This window comes from Ptychodera flava, chromosome 12, assembly GCF_041260155.1.
Source record: "Ptychodera flava strain L36383 chromosome 12, AS_Pfla_20210202, whole genome shotgun sequence".
In the NCBI taxonomy this organism is placed as follows: domain Eukaryota; kingdom Metazoa; phylum Hemichordata; class Enteropneusta; family Ptychoderidae; genus Ptychodera; species Ptychodera flava.
This window is the reverse complement of record NC_091939.1, coordinates 33,245,285-33,267,414: the sequence shown is the minus strand read 5'-3', so window position 1 is coordinate 33,267,414 and position 22,130 is coordinate 33,245,285. Positions and strand designations below refer to the sequence as shown.

At 38.1% G+C, this 22,130-nt stretch overlaps 1 protein-coding gene across 2 annotated transcripts in view; it reads right to left on the bottom strand.

The window, feature by feature from the left end:
* The window catches only part of LOC139145680 (protocadherin Fat 4-like), a 42,646-nt gene that overhangs the window by 2,903 nt on the left and 17,613 nt on the right, over positions 1-22,130 (bottom strand). Inside the window, exons 3-30 of one of the 2 annotated variants that reach the window (XM_070716979.1) lie at positions 21,868-21,980; positions 21,379-21,638; positions 20,844-21,111; positions 18,557-18,685; positions 17,891-18,013; positions 16,978-17,296; positions 16,538-16,647; positions 16,021-16,182; positions 14,291-15,436; positions 13,330-13,512; positions 12,449-12,601; positions 12,122-12,255; positions 11,628-11,813; positions 11,158-11,347; positions 10,375-10,589; positions 9,659-9,817; positions 8,829-9,176; positions 8,227-8,416; positions 7,463-7,662; positions 6,221-7,139; positions 5,289-5,464; positions 4,794-4,905; positions 3,360-3,968; positions 2,548-2,739; positions 1,683-1,859; positions 1,256-1,444; positions 815-919; positions 263-476 (exon numbers count right to left, since the gene is read on the bottom strand). In XM_070716979.1, coding sequence (XP_070573080.1) covers positions 263-476; positions 815-919; positions 1,256-1,444; positions 1,683-1,859; positions 2,548-2,739; positions 3,360-3,968; positions 4,794-4,905; positions 5,289-5,464; positions 6,221-7,139; positions 7,463-7,662; positions 8,227-8,416; positions 8,829-9,176; positions 9,659-9,817; positions 10,375-10,589; positions 11,158-11,347; positions 11,628-11,813; positions 12,122-12,255; positions 12,449-12,601; positions 13,330-13,512; positions 14,291-15,436; positions 16,021-16,182; positions 16,538-16,647; positions 16,978-17,296; positions 17,891-18,013; positions 18,557-18,685; positions 20,844-21,111; positions 21,379-21,638; positions 21,868-21,980 — 7,281 coding nt within the window. Of the gene's footprint in view, positions 1-262; positions 477-814; positions 920-1,255; positions 1,445-1,682; positions 1,860-2,547; positions 2,740-3,359; positions 3,969-4,793; positions 4,906-5,288; positions 5,465-6,220; positions 7,140-7,462; positions 7,663-8,226; positions 8,417-8,828; positions 9,177-9,658; positions 9,818-10,374; positions 10,590-11,157; positions 11,348-11,627; positions 11,814-12,121; positions 12,256-12,448; positions 12,602-13,329; positions 13,513-14,290; positions 15,437-16,020; positions 16,183-16,537; positions 16,648-16,977; positions 17,297-17,890; positions 18,014-18,556; positions 18,689-20,843; positions 21,112-21,378; positions 21,639-21,867; positions 21,981-22,130 lie in introns of both variants that reach the window. The other variant, XM_070716978.1, reaches the window with a different exon arrangement.

Here is a 22,130-nt window from a genome sequence, read left to right as displayed (position 1 = left end):
TATTAACATAGAGGGAAAATTGTCTCTTCTAATTCTCAATTTATTTGACATCATTTTACTGTTTACTCTTTCTGATTCAATACTCAGTAATCGAAATAACATTTCTAGGATAATATACGTCTGAATATACAGATATATAAAGAGGGATATCTGGCTGTATTGACAGCTTCTGCAGCTATTGTTGACATGAAGACAAACGCTGCAGATATAAGACATGTTCTACATTGAAAGTTGCTTTTTAACAACATTTTATTTGACGTACCGAATTTTGGCATGGCTGGACTGTCTCTTCTGTGACAGCACCCGTCTGCGTTTGACTACCAGGAAGCACACAAGTATTGCTATGAGCACCAGTAATGCTACCACACCGATGATGATATAGATGACTTCAAGTGGAAACCTTGTCTCCGGGTTCTGAGAGGATCTTTGGACGTTGATGCCATTCAGAATCTCACAATGAGGTCCTGTAAAATTACCTGTCATATCAAATGTGAAAACAATAGCTAGTGAGTATTCTTGATTTTTGTATTGTGATTTCTGAGAAGCTCAAGTGAGCAACAGATGATACAGAACAGTTTGTTGACGGATATCAACTTAAACAAAATCTGCCTGTGAAACATATAACTACACATTTTATGATCATCAGCTGACACTAAAAATTACATAAACCAGATGACATCACAACAAATGCTGTGAATAATAGGAAATTAGATTCAATGATACTATGACGTTTGATCATCTACTGATTTCTTTTTACAAAGCATAACTTTCCCTACATCAAGATCATGAGAAATGCATTCCACACAAAACTTACCTGCACATATGCATGTGTACTTGCCACCTCTGTATGGTACACATATACCGCCACCAAAGCATGGGTTTGGAGTGCAAACGCTGCCATCAACTTCACAGTTCACACCTAGATATGGATTGGAGCACAAACATTAAACATACATTCATGGGTTATACTCAATGTAAATAATATGTATACCAAACTATTACCATGTTATTTTGAAGAACAATTGTTGATTATAAAAGTAGAAAAATATTATATTTTAAAATACTTTAGTACTGAAAATTTCATATTTTAGTTATCGAAGTCATGTGATTATCGATCAATAGATCCATCTTGATTTCTGCTAAAAGTCTCACTACAGCTGAAAATATATGACATTATTACAGAACAGCATTCTAAAACAACTACATGAATTGATTGTTTTATTTTTCTTTAATATTTTTGGGAGTAGGATATTACCTGTCAGGGGAGGCTTGCAGGGCTCACAGTTTGGTCCACCATAGCCATACATGCAGCCCTCACAGTCTGGGGAGAATGGTTCCAAACATCTGCAGGCATATCTGGTGCTGGCTGGATAAGGAATGCAGGTACCATTGTGTGGGCATGTAACTTCCATACAGGTGGTACCATCAGTCTCACAATTCACACCTGGTGGTTAAACAGTAAAATGGTAATTAGACCCATACAACAAGGTTGGAAAATTATGAAGAGTACATTCAGCTCTCAGGTATGTGAGCGATGGAAGGATAGCTTTAATATTGCAAGAGCAAAATCTAAAATGTCAGTGATGAACTCAAGAGACCATCAGATCATTCTCAAATGTAACTATTACATGTGCAGAGTGATGATATTATGCCAAACTCAGAACACACAGGCATATTCTTACCAATATATGGTTCCACACAGTTACAGGTATAACCATTGACAGCGTCAATACAGTGGCCACCATTCTCACATTTGTTCACTGCACAGTCATCTATGTTAGTTTCACAGTATTGGCCAGTGTAGCCACGGCGACACTGACAGTCGTAGCCATTCAGCTTGTCCACGCATTCCTCAGTCCCTGAAATTAAAGGAAACTTGATAAGCATACATAAAACCATTCCGTGCAAGTTTTTCTCATTTCTGTCATTTCTGTCAAACTGAGAGCATAGTAAGACCCAGTACAGTATGGATTTATGTTTATTCATTCTCAGTGTTAACACTAAGAACAGCACATGTTTATTCATTCTCAGTGTTAACACTAAGAACAGCACACAGTATATTCTCTTCTTCTTTCAAGTCACCAAACAATTCACATTTCCAAGTGACAAAATTGCATCTTAAAATTTGTAAGCTATCAGAATATTACAAGTGATGTTTCATTCGCAAATAGAACTTTTACTACAGTAAAATCCAGCATTTCAGCCCATTTCCCGCTACAAGGGTCAAAGTTTGCCATGGAACACAACAGAGTTATATGAAGATGAAGCATTGAAAGGGTAAAGCAATTTGAATTAAAGTAAATGTGAAGAACATGAATTTGTAAAACCTTTCCATAAAGAATATTGCTGCTTTTGATATTACGATTCATTTTTCCGAAATCAAAGCCATAAAAACAACTGACACTAAAATAGTTCAGTCGAAAAACTGCTGAAATTTGACCTGTCATCTACAAGATTTAACAACTGTGAAATGATCTCAGGAGTGAAATGAACAAATAATGTTGTCAAGAGAAAAGAAAATACACAGAGGAGAGTTTCTTGATGTACCTGAGGAGTCACATGTGTTATTGACACAGTCATCTATCTGCCAGTGGCAGTCAGGGCCAAGCCAGCCTTCTTTACAAGTACATGTAAAGTTCTGTACTCCACCAAAGCCATTCTGGCATTCACCAATAGAATTGTCCGGATTACACGGATTCGGGTCACAGTCGTCAACATCGGTACAGGTGAAACCATTACCTGCAAAAAGATAACATTATGTGAAAATGTTAAGACTTTCTGACTTGGTCTACGTCTGTAAGGTTGATATTGTGCATATATTGGGACTCATGTAGCTTTCCCTGCTAGCAAGCCAGCATATTAGTGTGTGCCAACAACTAGACTACCAAGAATACTTTGTGCTAGGACAGTGACCTTTGATACCAGTCATGATGACTGCCTTCGAACAATGTTATATTTTTCACCCCAAATAAAAATATTGAGGTGTTTTGATTGATTTTGAAATTCTTAAATTATCCCCTAGTAATTTTATTACTTTATTGCTGGCAAATCATGATCAAAGTAAAAATGTTACAGCTTGGGCCGAGAAGTTTGATGATGTATTCAGAAGCATTGTGGGATTGCAATGGCACTGTGACAATTTAGTCATGGACAAAATCCTTGACATACTGCTGTGACATATGGAAATCAGTGAGAGACTTGCAGCTTAGCAAGTTAATACTCCCCCTACATGCCTTGACTGTAAGAGCTCTGTATCATGCTAAACACTAGAACTTGCTTTGTCCAAAATCACAACAATACATAAACCAAACAAAGCAAATGCAATAGTAAAACTGACAGACAATCATTCGATCACTCACCAATGAATCCAGGTTTGCAAGTACATACATTATGTATACATTGTGCATAGCTACTGCAGTAATTGTCCTCAAAGCATTGGTTGACCTCTGTTAAGGTCACGGTGATCTTGCCAACATAGGTCAGTCCACCTGGGTCAGCAACTTGGATCATCAATTCATGTACGTCCATGTCCCAGGCATTCAGTGACTTTGCAATGACCAGTTTGTCATCAGCAATGTTGAAATATTCAAATGATGAGCTGTCACCATGGAAACTGTATGTGAACTCTGTGTCATCTTCATCTGGGTCTTGTGTCTCTAAGGTGCCGACCTCTGACCCCACAGGAAGAGTTTCTATGACATTGACAGTCACGTCTCCATTGATGGTGAGTGAATTTGGAGCTTCATTCACTGGTTCAATGACGATGTCGAAATTCTTCACAATTGCCAGATCAGTGTTGACTTCTCGAACTCTGATCTGAACCGTCCAGATTGGCGTTTCCTCGTGATCGATGGGAGTACGTGCAACTCGTAGCTCTTGCTGTTTGATGTAGAATGGAACGCCAAGTGATATGATCTCAAAGGCATATGCTGTCTGCGTACCATCAGGATCTACTAAACCAATGGTAGCTGTGAAGATGGAATGCAAATGTAGAAAATGTGAGCTCTTGAGGTCTGACATCCCATAACACTTATTATTATGAAATGGTCCGAAGGAAATAACTCTCTTCCCAAAGTCAGAAACTTGTGAAGTCAAGTTGGATACATGGACATATATGTGTATAACCAAAACAACATATGGCTGTTTTGATAATTAACCCTTTGAGTGCCAAAGTCAACTTTTGTTGCCTTCATAAAATATAGTGCAGACAATTTTTTTTAGATCAAGACAATGTCTTTTCAGATTTTTCCCAAAATTTTGATAAAAAATTGTAGTCAAAGAACAGTTATGTCCTTTTGCTCCAAAATTATAAAACAATTACAGAAAAATTAATGAAAATTTGGAAAATGTTGCACTAAATTTAGGTGGGAAAAATTACAGCTCTCAAAGGGTTAAAGGTCTGAACTACAACACAAAAAGTACTATTAACAATTTTATGATTTCTATTTGTTTAACGGGAGTCCTTTGTGGCGGAATGAAAATCAAAATAGATACTTCACATGCTCCAGTGTCAAATGTAATATAATGTCTTCATCACTTGAATTTAAATATTCCAAATTTGATAATAAACAAACCTTTTTTAAAACATTATTGTAGTTGTTATTGTCTGAATCCCTTGAAAATAATTTGGATCTTTATTTATCTACAAGTTTGAGATCTAACCTACTTTTGCCACTACATTTAAACATTATCAGATACATGTATCACCATGGAAACAGGCAAACACACTCATACGCACAACAACTGACTCTAATTGTGTCAATGATGTGAGAACACAAAATTCAATGACCTACCGACGAGGGCGTCCTCTGCACTGTTCTCCTTCATGGAGAGTGTTGACAGACCAATATCAATAGGTGCTTCATCCACATCAAGCACTATTATCTTCACAGAATTGACAGTACTCTGTTTCCAAGAAAGCAATAGTACATGGTAAGAATAGAGAATTTTAGTCTCCGTATGTCTGAGAATGGATAACATCATTACATTTTGTGTAATTTAAAGATGAAATGCATCGATTCTGCACAGATTATGTTCCCCTCTCGGTAAAAATATTTATTAGTTCACCGAATTGGAGAATATGAAAAGTTGGACATTAAAAGAAATTACCTAAGCTAAAATGTTCCTTTAAACACTGAAAATATGAAGACTTGGGAGAATTGAAAAATCAAAGAAATGTTCATATTTGTAGTTATATTAGAGCAGTTGGGCACACATATTCATAAGATACACCACTCTGGGCTGGCAAATCTCTGTGAAGTGAGGGCGCTGTTTGTGGTGATTCTTACCATTGCTGGATTTCCATTGTCCACACACTCCATGTATACCATGTACTCGTTTTTGTCCTCAAAGTTGAGTTCTTCCCTGACCAGGATACTGTTGGTGCCCGTCTGTATCATGAATTCTGTTGGAATCTCATCACTGTATTCATTGACGTCATCAGATTCACGTCTTACTCTGGAATCTGTATTATACAAGACAACGCAATGCTCAAAACGATGAGTTCCTGGAAAATACCTTGTTCAAAAACATTATCAACAAAAGACAAGATCATGCCACTAATTTAGTACAACCATCTTAACTGCATCACTTCATCAGAATGGAAAAATGCATTAACTCATCAAATTTATCAGTCTTCTCACTTCAAACTATGGCAACTGTTTCACCACAAACAGATTGGTTGAACCCACATGGAAGTTAGGCCCACAGGGTTCACTTGGTTGCAAGCTACCGGTATATTGTGACAGAAGCAAAGCAAATTTCACCCAAAGTCATGCAGCAACTCAGAATGAACTGTCATAAAAAAAAGTGGAACAAGAAAACAAATCGGAAAATTGGGCATTTTATGAAGAGGTTTTCTGTTACTCCGGACACAGACTAAGCCACTGAAATGCACTTCCTCAGAGCTTATAAAAGATGATTAGAGTCTTGTAGCTATTTCCTGTGAGTGCAGAGCACTTTCACAGTCAATTTTGGGCAAATTCTGCACAAACAAATAAAAGAAACACCTGATCAAAATTTGAAAACGATGAATTGCAAACTGAAAATATGACTAAAATATTTTTAAAAAGGCAATGACCTTCCCTGCTGCATTTCACACTGCTTCCAATGACCTTGGATTCCTTCATGTTGACTTTGTAATACAACCCTTTTCATCAGCTCTATATTTGTTGAAATTGATCTTTTAAACGCTCTCCTGACAGACGTGCAAAATACTTACTTTTATGAATGGATTCTTGATATTCCGATTCACTGATGAAATGACAGAAGTGTTCCTGTCTCTGTTCATTTTTATTCTGGTTATCTTCATCAGTCACAAAGACATACGCCACAATTGTTGTCCCGGCTTGGGCACTTTCCAACACCGTCACCACTGACGATGTGATGACGTTCCCAAAGAGTTCATCGTCCTCTTCAGGACGATTCGGTTGAAGTGTTGTATCGTTGACTGCAGCATCGATGAGGAACACACCCGAAGGTGGGTCATTTGCATTCAAGACGTGAATACGAAAAGAGCCAGTAACAGGTGACTGGAGATCTGAATCATGGCACTCGACGATGATGTCGTGGAATTTTACAGTCTCATAATCAAGAGCGAATCCGTTACCAACCAGTAGCTTGATGGTCGTTCCATTGTGTTCAAGTTCAAATCGGTTTCCGCTGTCAGCGACCAACACGCACTGGAAAGCCTGGTTGATTGAGTCTGGATCATCAACGTAGATTTCCCCGACAAGGGAACCATCCTTAGATCGTTCATATATGGTGTCATGTGCCAGTGTGATGGACCTAGGCGGCTCATTTACATTCAAGACAGTTATGGTCAAACTCTGAACGGTGAAAAGTGAGTCTGGGACGCCATTGTCTCTGCTGATCAGAGTAACGTTGATGGTCTTCACCTTTTCGTGGTTGATTACGTCACCATCGTTGACCATCAACTTGTTGCCGTCCACTAGTTTCAAAGCATTCAGCGGGGACTGTGCCTCTATGGTGTAGCTGTACAGCTGTCCAACGTCCTCATCAATGGTTGACAGCTCAGCCACCAATGTGTCCGGTTCTGAGTGCTCATCAATTGTAGTGCCAGCAGGGATTGCGATTCCACTTGGCGCATCATTTGTGTCTATGACTTCAACAGTTATAACCTGGGTAAACAAAAGTCAAGAATCTGAGTGTGATAATTGCCTTGAAATGAACGAGTGTCATAATTTGATATCATTTCTCATGATCATATTCAGCATTACTGCACCAATCTGTATAACTATACCCATTTTTCTATCCATAATCAACGAACTACGAAACCATTCATTTAATGATAAAATACCATCTTCACATTTTCATTCTTCGCTAATACACGATATACAGCTATAAAGAGGCCAAGGTCCCATCCCTCTGTTGCATTGAACATCACAGTGCTGCCAAAAAATGTGACAATGTCTTGCATCACATGTTGACATGTTGCACTGACCTTCGTAAGGGTAAGACCGCCCTCATCAGTTGTGGTCAGATTCACGACGTGGGTAGATTTCTCTTCATAGTTCAGAGCTGTATGTGTAATCAGCTGATCGTTCATGACAGCAAAGAAGTCCACTGGAGACACAGTGTAAGTGAATGTGTCCTGAGGACTGTTGTCAGGATCATACGTCCTCAGATGGGCAACAACCTCACCTGGAAAAATGACCGGAAAATAAATTGACGTTCAAAAGCTATTTTCTAATAAGAGGTAATTCATATTTGAATACTATCATATTAATTTCTTCTTTTTCATCACGTGGACCACCAAAACTTGCAACAGCAAACTAGTTTCAGAATGATGTTATTGTATTAATGTTACTTCATCAATATAGTAAGGTCGTAACCTTTGGTTATCAACTCAAAGGGTCTGTGCTCCTGGGGGAGTATGCTGTCTCCCTAATCCTAATCTAATGGACTCCCTAGGCTAATGGTGATCAATGCAAAATGCTGGGCATGTCAATTGACCTTTGACTCTTGCAAGTAGGGCTTAACATATCATTGAGTCAAGGTGACTTGACTAAGAACCAGTTTTCTGGGTGATGTTAGACCTGCCCAGCTATTGAGTTATAAGGAATCAACACATCATAGATAATCTAACAAACACAAAGGAACAAATAGAGGCCAGAAACCTTACCAAAGGGTGACTGATTCTCAGAGAATTAATACACTGATAGCTATGACCATTCATGCTGGGCTGTACAGAATATTTATACTCACCAGGACTGTTCTCCTTGACCTGGAATAACCCCGATGCTGACAAAATATCAATGGGAGGTTCATTGACATTGTTGATTGCAATGGTGAACCTGTCCTCAATTGACAGTCCATACTGATCTTGACACTCTAAGTCAACACTGAGTTCTGTTCCATATGGACCTTCCAAGTCTATATGGGCATCGGGAGCAACCTGAAAAAGTAAAAATTAAAATTAATTATTGCAAAATGTGGGTACGTTTTTCAGTATCAAATCAAACCATCTGAGTTGATAAAAACACAGAAAGTTGGGTTGGAGTGGAAGGTTTAATATTCTATCTAGATCATAACATTGTAATGACGGACGCAACTTTTGAAAGAACCAGGAAATTTTTCATCACCAGAGTATGTTTCACCCCTAGCACTTTCATTGGATGAGTAGACCTTATATAAAGTTGATTTGGGTTGCCACATACTGTAGAGGAAAAAACATTTTTAAATGATCCGAGACCACTGGCTAACTAAATTCAGACTCATACTGTGACCTGCAGACCACTGAATGCTGCATGAATTTGCTCAGTTCTACATCGTGTAGATATTTGAGTCAGCTTGTAACTTGTACTTACCACTATACTGAGACCATCCAATGCAAACTGAGCGTTGGCGTCATCCTTCAGTGTACACGTGAAATGCTGCAAGTGATGTTTGCTGTCTGGGTCCGACACCTCAATGTAGCTCACTACTGTCCCAGGCGCTGAGTTCTCATCCACCAAGTTCATGTTCAGGGAGATCGTGTCTGGCGCCTCATTCACGTCAGTTACGCGAATTGCGAAGACGATTGCCTCTGACGCTTTCCTGTCTGGTGTTGTCTGTTCCCTGGCTCTGATTGCAACGTTGATGATTTGCTCGGTTTCATAGTCTAGTGGTCTCTTAGTTACCAGTCTTTTGGTATTGGAACTTCCAGTTGTCAGAAGCTATCATACAAATAAAAGTTACAGTTAGGGACTTCTTAAAAATTGGAACTTTTAAAATAAATATAAATTTCAATAAAACGTTTCTCTTCAAACATTTTTACATACTCTTCAATGCATTTAAAGGGACATAAATGTGGTGTGTGATGGGTTAAAGTTGATTTTTTTAACAGAAAATTAAGCTTTTATTTTACCAGAACTCTTTAAGTTGTATTTATAAAACTCAGTACGGGTAAGTCAATGAACAAGCATGTGTACTTTCAAGTAAAAATGCACATTTATATGCTGCAGATGCAGGTGTAAATACCCTACTTTACTGTATCATTCAAACCATCAGTTGTTATTTTGGTGTACCTATGTATAACCTGAGATATGACATATATTGTTACCAGTAGGCTTCACTAATAGAATCAGATTTCAAGTTTTCTTATTTTTTGACTTATATTTTTAGTTTTTAAGCATGATAATGTATTACTGTCCCAAACCTGGAATGCATTTGTCACATCCTGTGTAATCTCAAAGTCAATGGCGTCTCCCTCAGGGTCCTCAGCTGTTACTATGCCAACCAGTGCATTGTTGATGTTTTCCTGCACCACACTGTTGTGTAAAGCCAGGTTGTAAGGAGCTTCCTGAACATCAGTCACCTGCAAAGGAAACGATACAAGCATACATTGTGACGATTTCATTCATCCAAACCAAATCTGTTTCAGGACATAAAAATCACTGTTCATGGCACATATCTGAGGAACACTGCACACATCCTCCCTATGGTAGAAATCACCACTTGTCTGAGGGTGCTTGTCCTGGTGAATAGATATGAACATACCCCTAAGGTAATTTTGTTTTGCATGGTGGCTTAATATGGGTCCACTATACTCCAGTCTTACTTTGACTTGCTATTTTCCCTTTTCCTATTAAAGGTATACCGTCACCAGTTCCAATTTTGCCACAGTTACCATGGAAAGAGAAAATCTAACCAATCACAGATTTTAAGCGGGTGCCGCTTTTTAAAAACAGCGCCCTCACATGGGATTTTGAATACCAAGGAACCATATATGGGCATATTTAGATTACAGGTGACTTTATACCTTTAAAGTTGTGATATACTTATATATGCCTCCCCTTCCCTGATTGCCCATTTATGGCAATTTGCTGATTACTTGAAAATATATGAACACCCTAGGTAGGAAAGATCACTTACTGAGATGGTGAATGACTTGACCGTGGTGCCATAGTTACCAGTCACCTGTACTGTTATGGTGTACGTGTCATCATCTTCATAATCTAGCTGTTGATTGGTCACCAGATACACTGTCTTGGTGTCAACCACCTGTGTGAGAAAGACTCCCTCACCACTGTTCAAAAGATCAAACTCAAAAGTGTCGTCTGCTTCAGTGCTAGTGGCCAAGATCCGACCTGTGTGGAAAATTGGATCAAATCAAAATTTTTTAAAAATATAACATCAATGAAGTCCTTTAAAACAATATCAATATCATCCCTCTCTTTGGTATATATACATATACCAAATGCAAGCTAAAAAGAAGTAATTTATTGATAACATTCTGAGATAGTGGCAGGATGGTAGAAATGAACAAACGAATTAGCAATTGAAATGACATAAATACAGAATTATTTTTTTCGAGCTAAAACTTTCTGTACAAAATACATTATAAAATATGGATCGTCACATTTTAATATCTGATTGTGTCTGTACATGTAGAACAGGCAAAAATATTGAGGTCTCAAAGATGATGATATAAATATACAAACTTTAGAAACAAAACAGAGCACCTGCCACTACTGAACGGTAAAATTACACAAAAAGGTGCTGGTATGATTCAAAATATTATTCATTCTTCCTTGCAACACAGGTGAGCTTGGTTGGTGTAGGGAATTGGATAAAATGTACGAGTGAAAGGAATGTAGCTTCTGCTCTTGAATGCTGGGTAAAGTAAACTGTGATATATCTTTGAGTGAGTCTTACCAACTACAGTGCCCACGGGACTGTTCTCCTGCACAGAATGATCATCAAGAACAACCTCAATGTCATCGCTGCCACTGGATGCAGTAACTTGGAGGTCTATCTGTACATTATCGGACTCAGCTTGGCCATCAGAACATTTTACAACGATAGTTCTTGTGTGAGTTAACTCTCTGTCTAGAGGAGCTGCAACCTAGATTAAGAGAAAAAGTGACAAAAGCATGGATTCTTTGTCCTTGAACTTTTCCTTGAACTCTGAGCTTAACTTTTGGTACAGATAAACCAGGATATTTTTGGATGGAAAACCACCGATAGCCATGATTTCTGATGATGTGATTATGAAATAATTGTAAACTTTAGCCTTACTTCTGGGGAATTAAACAAATTTTGTTTTTAAAACAGGCTACTAAAGTAAATTGTAGCCTGACTGGATCAGAATGGCTTTTTTGAACTGCTCCCTTGATGGGATTTACCTGAAGGTGATTGCCGCTGACTGCGAACCGTCCACCTGAGTTATCAACCAAGGTAAAAGTGTGAGTGTCGGAGACATCTTCATCAAGGCATGTCAAGACAGCAAAGTTTTGTCCAGTTGGTGTGGCTGAACTGACAACTGTGGCAGATGTCCTAATGCCACTTGGAACATCATTAACATCAGTTATCTGTTTAGAGTCAGACAGTAAGAAGATCGATCTAACCGTTACATTCACATATGAAGTGTGGAAACTAAAATGCTTATCATAATATCAAAACACTAAGTTAATGTTATTCATTCATTGAAAAAAATTTCAAATATTGATAAAAGGAAAAATCAAAACTGCTTTTTTACTATCTGTGACAACAATGGCTCAACAACAGTACCGACACATTGAAAGTAGGCTTAGCCACCTTTGACCCAGTTTAGTTTGACTTGTTAACCTTTCACCCAAGTTTGACCTTTGACCGATACCCCTTGGAAGTAATCATGTACCTGAAATGTAAGGTCTTTTTCACTCATCAAACCATTGGGGTCCATGGATGTCAGCGTGATCTGATAGATGTGTCCATAGGACGTAGTACCTTCGTAATTCACACCATCATTACCCATTATAATTTTATTGTCATCTGTGAACAAAATCAAAGAAGACAAATTTAAAAAGCTTTAGTGTGAATTTATACAAGCAAGTTCTATTTATGTGCAATCTAGGAAATGCAAATTTTATACCTGACATTCATGTTTGCAGAGGTATATCGAGCTTGGAATAGTTTTTTTTAATCACTGTAAAAAATAAAATGACAGCTGTCAATCATCACTCACCTGTCAAAATGAATCTGTCACTGCTGTCAATCATGGTGATAACAAGATCATCACCGTCTGGATCAGTTGCCTCAACCAGTGCTATGATGTCACCACTGACAGTCATCTCAGCAACACAGGCATCAATAGCCAAGTTATTGGGACCAACGTGACCTAATGGATGCAATGCATACAGACTTCCATAGCTATATAGCCGATGTATTTGACAAAACTAGCTATCTTAATATGCTAAGGGATATAAATGAATACATAAGTACCTATCCCTGCAAAGTTTATGTGTACACATACTTACAAGTTAATCTGCCATGGGGTGAATTTGAAGAATTTTCAATGTTGTTGAAATAAAAATTAACTTAAAAATAAGGCCAGAGAAAAAAAATCTTGTTCATCGGATTTTTTGGACCAAGGTTCAGGAGCAGTGAGCGAAATTTTTTTAATTTCTTTTTTCATGGCGTACTAACCTTTACAAAATGGAGAAATTTGAGCCAAAAATTGACCCAGTTTGTGTCATGATTGCAAAATTCAGACGTTGCAACAACGTGTTGATAGAGCTCAGTGCAGACACGTTGGAAGTCTCATTCAGAATCCCACATGCCTGCGAAAGCCCAACGAAGTGTAGGGCCCCACCAGCGGCGGTACTAAAGTATTTGCAATGCAGAAGTATGAATTTGCCGAAATAAAAAAAAATTCCAAATTGGGCAAGTAGAAGTGGCGATTCCGATGAACAATTTATTTTTTCTTTCTGGACTAAAGTAAAATATGAAAAAACTTGTTGCATAAACAAAGATATATGAGCATATAACTTTTTAAAACAAAAGAATTCTTGTGTGTGAAGCCGTACGACAGTAAAACTGTTACAATGATTTGATATGAAGCCTTACCAGGACTGCATGGTTTGAAGACGGTTACACTGATATCATTTGGTGCTTCATTCTTGTTCAGTAATCTCACCACTAGAGTTTCAACAATGGTGTTGCTGCCACTGTCCAGACATCTTATGTCAAAGGAAATTCCATTTGGATATGTTTCATAGCTGATGTCAGCGGCAACTTTTACGGAATGTCCTGCAAGGAAACACATAATTTCCATCATTTGGGATCCTGGTGTCGCCATTGAAACTTTATCAGAGAAAGTACAAGAGATGGTCAAAACTTTTTGCCAGGTTCTTTCTTAATATGCACCGGTAAATCAGTGTTTTCTCTGCATGTTCACTGAAGCGGGCAATTTCTGCCCCATTCATCAAAATCAGGGGGCAAACTTGACATTTTAGGGGGCAGTATTTTTTAATGCTTACTAATGACATTAAACAACATATCCTATCAAAACATGAACATAAAATGTATGGCACTGGTATCCTTGGACACTGAAGCACAACTATGTCCTGTACTGTGTTTTCTTTTCGATGCGTCCACTCCACATTATGACGTCACCAAAATTGAATGACAGGCGATATTTTGTCTTTTCCGGGGGAATATTCTGAATAGAAATAACGGCAAATTTACAGGTCACTACACTGTGCGCTTGGGTCACCATCATACGGACGTATTTGCGTGCTGTGTTTTGTGCGCTATTTTCGCGCAGTCAGTAACTTTTAAAGGGCAGAAAGTGGCTTGAAATGCGCAATCTGCGCAATCGCGCAGTCGAGAGAAAACCCTGGTAAATGGTACATGTTGATAGTTAATGGATAGTCGTGATATTGATGAAGTAACTAGCACTGCTGTTTCAGTAATATTACCGTTTAAGTTTTCAGAACATTTCTGTGTAACCCAAAAATGACATAACAAAAATTCTTGGAATGATGCAGAGATTGATGAAAAAAAGATAAAAAATTTACTAACTTACCATCAATGTAAAAAGAGCTGTCGCTGTTGACTAGTGAGAAAGTGTGGGTATCACCAGCATCTGGGTCAATGGCTGACAGTGTGCCAATCACTGTGTTGATGGGGACATGCTCCGTCACTGAAGTTGTTGACAATACGATCCTCTCGGGCGGTTCGTTGACATCAGCCAGGTTAACTCTGATTGTAGTCCTGGTTGTCATGCCACCTGAATCCATGGCCTGAATGTTCAGTAAGAAGAAGGGGTGAGTCTCAAAGTCGAAACAGTCTGCGTTGTTTACAACTAAATTCTGCCCCTGCACAGCAAAGCAGTTGTTGCTGTTAAGAATTGAGTATATGTGTGTGTCCCCCTGGTCTGGATCTTCAGTTTCAAACTGTCCGATGACTTTTCCTGTCAAAGTATCACCACCGGCATAGTACTCGTTGATATCGCTGTGCACAAAGTTTATTTTAGTTGGAGGTTCGTTTTCATCATTGACTACAATTTCAAAGACTGCACTGTTCGTGAGGATCGGCGATCCATTGTCTCGAACCTGGATGTGCACCTGGTGGACGGCGTTGGTCTCGTAATCGAGGGGACGGTTGACGACTATTGCAGACCCTGTGATCGAGAACTTGCCTCCAGAGTTGGTGATCAAGGTGAAGTTGAGTTGTTGGTTGTTGTCAGGATCGACTGCAGTGAGATACGACACGACGTCGCCGACCTTTGCATTTTCACTGATGGAGTTTTGTGTCCACATTGGCGGGCCTGGTGGTTCGTTGATGTCAATGAGGTAAATTGTGAGCACCGATATCTGCGACTGTTGGGGTATACCGTTGTCAGTGGCTAGAATTGAAATGGAGTACTGTGACTGCGTCTCAAAATCAAGTCCACCACGCGCCCTCAAGGTGCTGTCAGTACCAATGTAAAATGGGCCAGCATCACCACGGAGATAGTAGGTAAATGTTTGAGTAATGTCAGAGTCAATAGTGCGAAGGTAACCGACAACTTCGCCATGATCAGCATCTTCCGCTATGACATTGGAAGTGAGGTAAGTCAGGATTGGTGGCTCATTCTCAGTCTTTGGCGGTGCACCAATACACTCCGCAGTCAAAACACTCCATTGGCTATTTGATAGACAGGTGATGTGGTTTGAACCAACCAATGTACCTGTGGTAATTATACAAATACCAGGCGTTAGTGAGGCTGACAACACATGAAAAATATGCTGTGCCAGCTAGTGCAGGCAGGATTATCACTGTGATATGAGTGAATAAATAATTATTAGGGTAGGGAATTTCTCACAATTCATGATCCCAACATAATGCTAAAGAAACTGTAAATTTGATTGAATACAATACCGGTAATTTCCGAAACTTGCACTTTCTATAATGTAAACAGTTATGTTTCCTTGTCTTCTGCACTACTTCACTATTCAGAAATCCAAACGCATTAAATTCATGTTGTGAAGAACAATCCGAATACACTGCTGTTTATAAACATCAGGTCTGGATCCATAATTGACTTCACATTTTTGCAAAAGTGGTTAAAAGTTACTGAAGTTAAAAATAGGCCTGATATTTCAATACAAGCTAAACCGACAGTGACAAATTTTCATCGCTCAATTTTTACGACAATCTTACAATAGAACAAATATGATACTGATAATCACCCCTTTCATGAAATGTTCTTATATATGACTTGTGAACTCCTGCATACATTAAAATTCCAAATATATGTCGTATGGAACCCACCATAGTTGCAGCTGACATCACAGCGACTGAGATAGGCATATCCACTGGAGCATTCCAATGAGAAGCCAGTAATATCTGGTGGTTGGCTGCATACAGCTGGGCGACAGCTTTTCTTGTCAGGGTTTAATATGTAACCCACGGTACAGGAACACACATATGAACCTGCAGAACAGAAAAGTAGTTTGTGAAAGTCGATCAAGTTAAGTAAGAATTGCGTAATTGATCACGGGTAGCTTCTCTCTGGTTGCACCACAGTATGGTACTGTATCAAGCTTTTTCTTACCCTTTCACCACTATGGTTCAGCCCAAACCTATTGTTATCAATGGTGTGTGTGGACCTGTTTACAGGGAATTGGGGTGAAGATGCTGATTAGATATAGAGTGAACAAATTGGCGAGCACAAGAAAGTGCATGAATATTCCCCTCACAGCTTAAGCTATTGTCAACCTACATGCACAAGTCATTCCCCCAGACTTGGCACCAGTCATTTGGAATTTTTTAAAATCAAATATCTCACCTTGAACATTAGTACATTCTCCCTCACAATCATTGCTTGTACCGCACTCATTTATGTCAACACACGTGATGCCATCGTCTTGTAATTGAAAACCCTCATTGCATCCACACCTGAAATGAAAACACACACACCATATTATATCTACTGAGCTAGCTGTTAAAATAATAGAAACTTTGCAGTGAAGTTTTTGATGAATTACCACTCTGACCATCGAAATCAGAAGAGTGTTCACTTTCTAGAAATCTACAATTGCTAATGGACTGATGTCAAAACAGAGGTGTATATATGTTCTGTATATTCCTTATTTTTTCCGTTTGTATGGGGGAAGGGGGAAGAGACATTCTATGGTTGCATACAACCTATTTTACCAGCATTTTGGTGTGCACAGATAAATATTTTAACACCACAGAGCTGTGGGTTGATAACCTTGACATTGTTACCTGAAGGTACCAGGGACATTGATGCATCTCTGTGTACAAGGGTTACTGCTACTGGTACACTCATTGGTGTCTTCACACAGTCCAGTCACTGAGTTGTACTGATTGCCAGCCGGGCAAATGCACTGGTATGAGCCTGGAAGATTCCGACACTGGGCATCAGGCGGGCAGGGGTTGCTGATCAAGCACTCATTGTCATCGTAGCAGGTGATCTGGTCGGCATTGAGTGAGTAACCGGAAGGGCAGGAACAGAAGTAGGAAGATTCCGTATTCTGACAGCTGAACTGACAGCCACCATTGCTGATATGACATTCATTGGTGTCTGCATAAATAAAGACACACAGACATTATGTTACAGCGTGTTTAGCAAAGGGAATGACACTATAACAATGTACATTCAATGTTTACTTGCAACATTTTTGTGGAATATAAACTGAAAAATTTATAATGTCTGCTATTCAGTGACATTAAATATGTTAATACAACCGCGCATTATATAGAAGTACACACCTGTGATTATTGTAAAAATTCATCAGTTTTGTCAAAATCTTTAATATTAATCATTAGCATGTGTGCCAATCCAATTTCCACTGAATTTTCATGTTTATGTACACCTTTTATCGGGTAGCCATACACTTGCTATACAATGTTGGAAATTCATCAAATGAAATTTGTTAGACTCTAAAAACTTTAATTTCTTAAATTTTGACATTAAGAGTTCTTAAGAGCCTCTATAAATAATATAAGTCAATACTCTTCCATTCCATAAACTCAGTGGGAATTCATTTACATCAACATTGAACAAATGCTGTAAATTTGGGGAATAGCATGTGTGAGGAAATTTCAAGTTTGTACTGAATGTAGTGGAGTGCAGGGGAAATAATTTCCTGAAATCTCAATGTTGAATAATACTTACCAACACAGGTTCTGCCATCAGCTTGCAGAGTATACCCATTGATACATGTACACTGAAAACTACCATCTGTGTTTTCACAGTGATGGCTACACCCACCATTACCAATGCTGCATTCATTGGTATCTGCATAAAAACAAAGCTATAGTTAACAATCAATGCCATGTTTCACTGCATGCTGTCTAAGGAGCCTGGACTTTCTAGAAACACTGCATATCAACATAACTTCACAAATCTAGCTGAGTATTTGACAGTCAGTGCACCGCAGCACAAGTGCTACTTCTGCATGCCTGCCTCAGAAGACACTTTGACCTTGGGTCGGGTCAAGTAGGGTCATCAGATGTGCGCCCTCTACAGGCACTATTTATTTACGATATTTGTTTTTTTCAACCAAATTTTCAGTCAATTCCCGATCAATTTGCAAAAAAATTTAAGTTTTATTTTTGCTCTGAACTTGCACTTTTGTAGTTGACATTAAGTTATAATTTCTACTGAATAGCTAACAAAGTTGCTTGATTAAAACCTACTTTGATTTTCAGACTTTCAGAGGTTCGCTTTCAATAAGCATCTGTACAGTGTGGACTGCATAAAAATTGGTAACAGAACAAATGACTTAAAATCTTTGACTTTGCACTTGTACAAGTACGAGACTGTCATAAACAGAGTTACCTTCACAAGAATGCTCATCAGTTTGTATTGTGTAACCATGGCGACAGAGACACCTGTATCCGCCATACATATCGATGCAAATGTGATCACATTCACCACGTCCGTTGTTTGCTTGACATGCATCAATATCTGGTTTGCAATAAAAAAGAAGATTTACGTTTAATTAGCTACTATAGACTATAGTCTATAGAAGCTATTGGGATGGGTATTTGTCCGGCGTCCGGCGTCAGTCTGTATGTATGTATGTATGTATGTATGTATGTATGTCCGTTTGTGAGGCGTCCGTCACTCAATATCTTGAGCCACTCAAAATCTGAGAACACAGTTACTTACTGATTTGATATTTGTTGTGTAGATGAAAAATATGATTTTGAGAAACTATTTTTTTTAATTTTTTGATATTGTTGAAAATAGGCAACTTAATGCCAAAAAAGGTGTTTTTGGTAAAAAATCTTCTTCTTCATAACCGCTGGTCAGACAGCTTTGTTATTTGGTATACAGGTCCCTAGGGATAACCCAACTTAGATTTGTTCAAATTGTGATGAAATATGCAAATGTGTATTTTTAAGGAATTTTTTTGTCATTTTTGGTCAAAATTTGACTTACATTGTATGTAATTCTTGTACTGTGTAAACCCTATCAATTCACCCAGAAAAAAATAATTAATATGATTTTAAATAATTGAATTAATTAGGAAATCATCAAAGCCAAAATAATTTTAGTGTGGAATTATCAGAAAGTTCAACTTTTTTTGACAGTTCATAGTGAAATGCTTACCATCTTGGAGGATTAAAACATGTAAAGGCAACTTTCCTGAATCCCAACTTTGATATATTCTGAACCACCGTTTATGTTATCTAAAAGAAATTGCTCATAATAGTTTGTCATGATAGGGTGGTCAAATAAATAGAGATAGAGAAAGTTCTAATTTCCATTTATGGTTGACTTGGTAAGGATAAAATAAGGTTACTTTTTGAGGAAAAAAATAGAGTGGTCAATTAAAAGAGTGGTCAAAGTGATAGGGTTTTTATGGTAAAGCTGAGCTGTAAGATTCCTCGTGCTATTTATAGCAATTATGCAATCTGTGTAAACAGTGCAATGAAAGTGTAACATGATTCCTTACAATGCTTTTGATGACCTTGAACTTCTTAAGTTACAAACATTTGTCTCTTCAGTGTGCTTTCTCTGAGTACGTACAGTCTCAACTTATTCAACAGAACTTACTTACAATGTTAATTTGAAAGTTAAAATGTGCTTGGTTAATAGGATGAAAATACTGATATTAAAAGATAACCAGCTGAAAATTCTTTATAACCTGACAGATATGCTGTTTTATTATGACGTAAATCTTGCTTTAAGCAAGTCTTGTTTACTTTAATTAGAATGTAATTAACTCTCGTTTATTTGCTATTATAGACTAATATAGTCTCATGAAATATGCAAATCTGTATTTTTAGGGAATTTTTTCCATTTTTGGTCAGGCCATCCTGAAATGAGCTATCAAAGATATCCACCTTCTTCATCAATACATGTGTCACAAAAGGTTATTCTCTACATAACACAGCAGAGCTCTGTCAACTGTTGAGTCGCTTGTTTTTTTCAAAACCGCTGGTCAGACAGCTTTAATATTTGGTTTACATGTCCCTAGGATGACCTTAGTGAGATCATTTCATACAGTCAGGAAATACTTAATTTTGTATCCATGTCTATAGTAGCTTCAGGGACTTTGGCCCTATGTTTAGAATAAGTCTTGCGGTACTGTGATGGAGTGTTAGCTGTGTAAATTCATAGGAAAAGCTTCATGCTGCCATGACAGTTTAGAGTGTAAAATCTGACAGACTAGTACCCTATAAAAGCATTCCGATACTTCCAATGAAACCCTACAGCGTCATGTAAAAGTAGAATGCGCCTCAGAGACAAATATTCAGACTCTCAAATTTGTTTAATACATTTCTGATCTACTACTTGTGGGGGTCATTTAAAGCTCTTGCTGTAAAAGAAATTTTCACAAGCTTTATACTTTTGCAAAATGATATGATTACATCACACTGTTCTTGTTTACACTGGCAAGTATTGCTGTGACTAACAAGAAGCAAAAATGTTGATGTATTTCAGAACATGACATATAACTGTTCCATAACCTCAGACAGAACACTGTAAGAAAAAAATTCTATGTGTGCTGTGACTCCCACAGTGTAAAGGTGACATGTATATATCCATGTAGGTAGAGAAAGCTTGAAGATGCACCTTCATATCAGTACCAACATCTATTCCAAGTTGTACTTACCAGCTCCAAGCTGCCTATCAGGGTGGACAACATGAATTGCGGTTGGATAAGTGAAATATCCAGTAATGATAACTTTATCTTCTCCATTGTTTTTATGTACATTGACGATGTGATGTAAATTTTGATCTGTCCAGTATATTCTGTCTTCATACTGTGAAAGGCCATACGGGTGGAACCTCTGCGGGTTGTCCACTAGTAATTGGCGATTTCCTCCATTCAAATCACAGCGCTCAACTTTGTCAGTCTCTGCATCAGCCCAGTATAACATCTGAAATTTTCAATTCATAGGTTAGCTGACTTTTGACATACACACACAACATAGATTTATCAAAAACTAAAAATATATTAAAATGCCAAGATTGTACATTGTATATTAACTGTTTCAAAAACTTTCAGATAACCAGCCAGGTATCATTTTGCAGCAACACATAGAAATGTTCCCTGGATAAAAGGTCTGCTGACAGTGCTTGTCAGCATGTTCAAACAACTTCACAGCTCAAAATGTACAATCAAAGTCCATTTTTACAGTCCTTACCCTCTCAATATAATCTATGGTAATTGCATTTGGCTTAGACAATCCTGTATCAATCAGCGTCGTCTGCTGAGATCCATCACTAATTCTAGCCTTCTGTATGGTAGGGTAAACTTCAAAGACATCCGTGAAATATAACCAGTCACTGTGGGGGTCCACACAAAGTCCCCTAGGTTTGTGAACATTATTCCCAATGTGAAGTCGTCTGTTGCGCTGTCCTGTTGCATCTGCATCCAGATTTATTTTTTCTATAACTCCTCTTGCTGAAATAGAAAAAGGGGATAGTAGGAATTAAAAGTATTCAAAACAATGAGTTTATAACAAGAAATATTGTATCTAGTGGCTTGAGTTGTGAGGATTCCAAAGTTTAGATTCCCTAACATGTACAATATTCTTTCTCCACTTGAGAATTTTTAATATTTGTGTTAAAAATATTGAAATGGTGTTATCAAAAACTATGAAAGTGTTGTGACTTCAGTTCAATTCACTTACCACTGTCACTGAAAAATAGTATCCTGCTAACCCAGTCCAGGGCGATACCATCTGGCTGAGTCAAATTAGCCGTCACAAAGTCTTCTATGTTTACTGGGTCATCCATTTTGGCCCTGCAAAGTCAATCACGGAATGAAATTTTAAAAAATTATCTTCTGTAAAGTATCTGAATGCATCATATCTCACATTAGAATAAAGCACCAATGGCTGTAGAGCTGTGACCAACTGTCTGTCAACCTATCGACCTGAAGGAACAGAATTCA